Source organism: Spinacia oleracea, chromosome 6, assembly GCF_020520425.1.
Source record: "Spinacia oleracea cultivar Varoflay chromosome 6, BTI_SOV_V1, whole genome shotgun sequence".
Taxonomy (NCBI): Eukaryota; Viridiplantae; Streptophyta; class Magnoliopsida; order Caryophyllales; family Amaranthaceae; genus Spinacia; species Spinacia oleracea.
Window position 1 is genome coordinate 32,059,290 of NC_079492.1, and position 4,422 is coordinate 32,063,711.

A 4,422-nucleotide genomic window follows, 5' to 3' on the forward strand; every position below is an offset into this window, starting at 1 on the left:
GAAGTTTTCTGTACCCTTCCCGAAGGCACATCCTCCCTCTCACTAGAGGAGCCAACGACGAACTTACTTTTGCCCTTATTCTTTGCCATGGTCGCGAATTCTCGGTCTAGGGTTTAGATTGAGGAGTAGAAGAAAGAACGAAGAAGTAAGGAGAATTCAGAAACAAATTACCTTTTTTCGAAGCGGAATTCGCCGATAAAACGAACGACGCAAGTTCCCGAAGTCTAAAGCTGGCTGAATTTCGTAGATCTGAAGAAACTCGAAAACCGCGATCGCCGGAAAAAGAGAGGAAGTTTGTCTAAAAGAGAGAGAAAGTAAAGTTTGAAGGAAGTTTAGCGCCCGGTATTTATAGAAAAGGGAAGCGTATCAACTTCTTCTCAACCCACGATCTCCACGACACAATGCAAATCCCAACACTTGTCATCAATGCAAATCATCCCTTTTCAAAAAAAAAAGAGAGGGAACTTTTGGACTTCTGACAATTGGAAACCCACCCATTTAATTCTAAATGGACCGGGTCTGGGGGGCATGTTGTTTGGGCTCCCAATTGATTCTCAATTGGGCCACTAAGTCCAAAGCCCAATGGCTCTAAACAACAGCATCAAACCTACCAATGACTAGTCAGCCATCCATCAAGGCCCAAGGCCCAATAGCAATAAATGACCTATGGGCATTTATTATGCAAACACTATAAATAGGCCGCCAAGGCTCACACCTCAAGGTACGTCCAATTTATCGCCTTAAGACTACTCTTCTAGAGAACTTCTCTCTAGAATCCGAGCATCATTCTTACTTAGGCATCGGAGGGGCTTTCCTCGGAAACACCCCCGAGGCTAGTGACTTTGCTCTTGTGCATGTGAATTCGGACTCGACTCATTAAAGCAAGCAAGATCTTCAACACATACGAAAGGGCCTTCATTCGAAGCCCATTGTTTCCATCTTTACAACACCGGAACACTCGGTAATCCCAATTGGTTAATACCAAGTGAGTAGTACTCGCACTTCGTATTTAGTATAGTTGGCAGGGGTTTTATTTAGTTATGAGATTTTTAATCGGTGTCCGCATCAGCTAAAAGTATCAGCGTATGTATATGGTGAAATATCGGGTTTTTCCTTTAAAAGAAAATCACCCCTCCCTTTTCACCTCTATGTTTTTACGGCTAGTCCACCACTACTACCACCCACCGACAAAAAGTTTTTTGCCTCGTCCAGTTTTCCGGCCAACTCATCTGCCTCATCTCAGTGGAGAAGCCAGAAATTTTTAATTAGGGGGGGACTTAGTAACTTCGTATGTACTACTATGTATACTAACATCTCATGAGCAAAATTAATAAGAAAATCTTAAGAAAATTACACACTCTTCAATTCCTTTGGAAAAAGAAAAAATTAATCGAGAAAAATACGTACCATGAAAAGAAAATAAGTGAATGTCCAGCTCACTTGTTAGCTAGAACTAGGAAGTCATAAGTTGCTTAAACCAGCTACGTTGCCGTACTAATAGTGTCATTATATTGTATGCAACCTATGATAAATATCCAAAATCAAGGGGGGGCCATGGCCCACCCCAGCCCCTGGTTCCGTCCCTACCTCATCTTGAGCCTTAAATTTTTGGCCACATACATCGTCGATTTTCCCTCTGGCATGCTCGACACCATTAACTCCGCCGTGTTGCTCGGTTTTGCTCGAGACCCTCCGAAGAACAGGGGCTGCAACTCAGGCGAAGGAGAAGAACTGATTTTCTCACTAATCGAATATATAAAAGATTCGTCCCGCTTTCTTTAATTAATAAGTCAATTAAATTGTCTAAAACTATACGCCGATCAAACCGAGATAAGTATTAAGGGACGAAAAGAGTAGTCCGCAGAAACCAAACAATGCCCTGATATAATGACAACGATACCGCACAACCGTATGATGGAGGATTCAATCTCCACTACCTAGTTAGGACATTTTAAAGGAGTTCCTTTACCATTTCTCCACTTGAAAAATTCATAACCCACTAAAACTCAAATCGGTTAACACGAAAGAGATTTCATCTTGATAAACCTTTATCTTACCTTATGCGGAATATAAAAATAATATAGAAACTCCTAGCAACTTTAAAGTACAAATTTGATGACTTTATACATACCCTATTCTCCTCACTCCCTTTTCTCTCTTGTCTATCTATTTCCCCTTTGCCTTGTATTCTGTCTCCTCCTTTCCGGCTTTCCCCTCACTCCCCCCCCCCCCCCCCCCCCTCTTTCTCTCTCTACCCAACCTTCTTCTGTTCTTCATTCACTACTCATAAGTCACTCTAGTCTAAATAAAACAATGACTTCCAATCCCAACCGAACCGAGGCCCACTACCGAGGTGTACGAAAGCGTCCGTGGGGCCGTTACGCGGCGGAGATACGCGACCCTTGGAAGAAAACCCGTGTTTGGCTCGGCACTTTCGACACCCCCGAAGAAGCCGCCCTCGCTTACGACGGCGCCGCTCGTTCTCTTCGTGGTATCAAGGCTAAAACCAACTTCCCCCTTCTATCTCCTCCGCCTCCACCCCCACCTCCTCCTCCGCCACTACCGCCTTCCCCCCTCTCTCTTGACCTCAACCTCTGTCCCTCTACCACCACCTGGACCGCTGTTTCACCCCACCAAGGCCGGTTCGTTGAGTACTTGAGAAATGCCGCCGTCCCAGTCGTTAGAGTGGTGAGTGATGTAGGGCCTAGAAATGAGGGTCTGGGCCTAGGCCTGGGTTTGAGAAGTCAGCGTGGGCTTGGGTTTGACTTGAATGAGCCTCCCCCTGTTTGGCTGTAAATTTTTTAAAAACAAATGCGGGATTTATTAATCTAACTGATGTAGTGCGTAGTATTTGTATTAGTAAGTTTGTATTAGTGGTAATAATTAATGGTATTAAGCTAGTTAGTTGGTAATGATCCTCTCTATTTTTGTTCTACCACTACTGATCATCTGATTTTCTAGAGCATCGATTTTTTTAGTAAGAGAGGGAGGAATATTAAGATTGTATTAGTACTTGTAATATAATTAATTATGGTTTGTATATTTTGATTAAGTAACTTAATCTTGCTGCCTCTTGTAGTTCGTGTACGAGTGTACGACTAGAAGAGTTACTCCGTATTTCTTACGGAAGGAGTATTATTGTGTTAAAAGGTTCCAAGGTCAAAATTAGTAATTTGCTTGTTTTTCTTAATCAAATGCAACATTTTGGATGACATATTTGACTACGCAAACAATAATTATTATTTCCTCTGTCCCTTAAAAAAGTTGTACGTAGTAGAACATATTATACGCCTCGGGTGTATCGTGTATGGTACACTCTCTCATGTGATAAGAGAATGTGATAGAAGTCACCAATTGGCATATAAGTACATTTGGGGTACATTGTGTATCCGGATATACCTAATAATTTTTTAAAAAAATTGCCGCATTGTCATTTTTTGGTTTCAACCTTTGACCATGGATTCTCAATAAGATATAAGAAATAATGAACTCCACATTAATGTTAGGTTTTGTTAGATTTGTTTCAATATAGAAATATATTTTTGAAATATCAACTTTTTACAATTTTACGCTTGTAAAATCAAAGATATTTACGTTTAAGTTGTATCTTGGAGACCATGAAAAATCAGATTGGATAATTTCTTAGGGAAGAAGAGAGTAGTACAGAGAACATTTATAAAACCGAGAGTTGGTGTTTTGAAATTACATATTGAAACAAATACAAGTGCTTCCTCCGTATGAAATACGTTGGAGTACCCTGTAATACCATCCCTGTTTTTACTCCGTAATAGATTTAGTGCATTGACTTTTGACCCTAATTACAAAATTGTGTCTACGTGTATATATTGTTTCACCATCTTTGTTAGTTTATGCCCTAAGGAATAATATAGTCATATAATTCATACGGAATAGGTAGGATCTAATTACATTTGTCTCATTTTATATTTTCATTAATGCAAGTACATAACTAGAGTCTAGAGATACTAGTTATCGAAGTTGTACATTTGAATACGATATATGGAGTACCATTTTATGTTAAATAAAAGTATTGTTACATAAATTTCTAAAAAAGAAGAAACTGTTTTTTTTAAAGGGAATTTATTTACATCCAACTTATCATATTTTGATTATATAGGGTGCATGCTTTTCGGCTTAAATCTTCTAAATTGTTATATAATTTTCTAAAAAAGAAGATACCGTTTCTTTTAGGGAATTCATTTACATCCAACTAATCATATTTTGATTATTTAGGATGCATGCTTTTCATCTGAAATCTTCTAAATTTATCTAAATTGGATTTATTTGGACTTATTGAAACACTAATACTTATCAATGCTTGTCCTGTGTGACAAGTCACACCATCAAATTGATGAATAGTAGCTGCGTGCAACTCTCTCGCTCGCAGCTACTATGGAGTAGGTT

General features: G+C 39.4%; 1 protein-coding gene across 1 annotated transcript; it reads left to right on the forward strand.

Annotated features, from left to right (window-relative positions):
* The first annotated feature begins 2,313 nt into the window (after nucleotides 1-2,313).
* On the forward strand, nucleotides 2,314-2,796 carry LOC130463053 (ethylene-responsive transcription factor 12). The gene has a single exon (XM_056832073.1). The coding sequence runs from the start codon at nucleotides 2,314-2,316 to the stop codon at nucleotides 2,794-2,796; it is 483 nt and encodes a 160-aa protein (XP_056688051.1).
* Nucleotides 2,797-4,422: the final 1,626 nt, after the last annotated feature.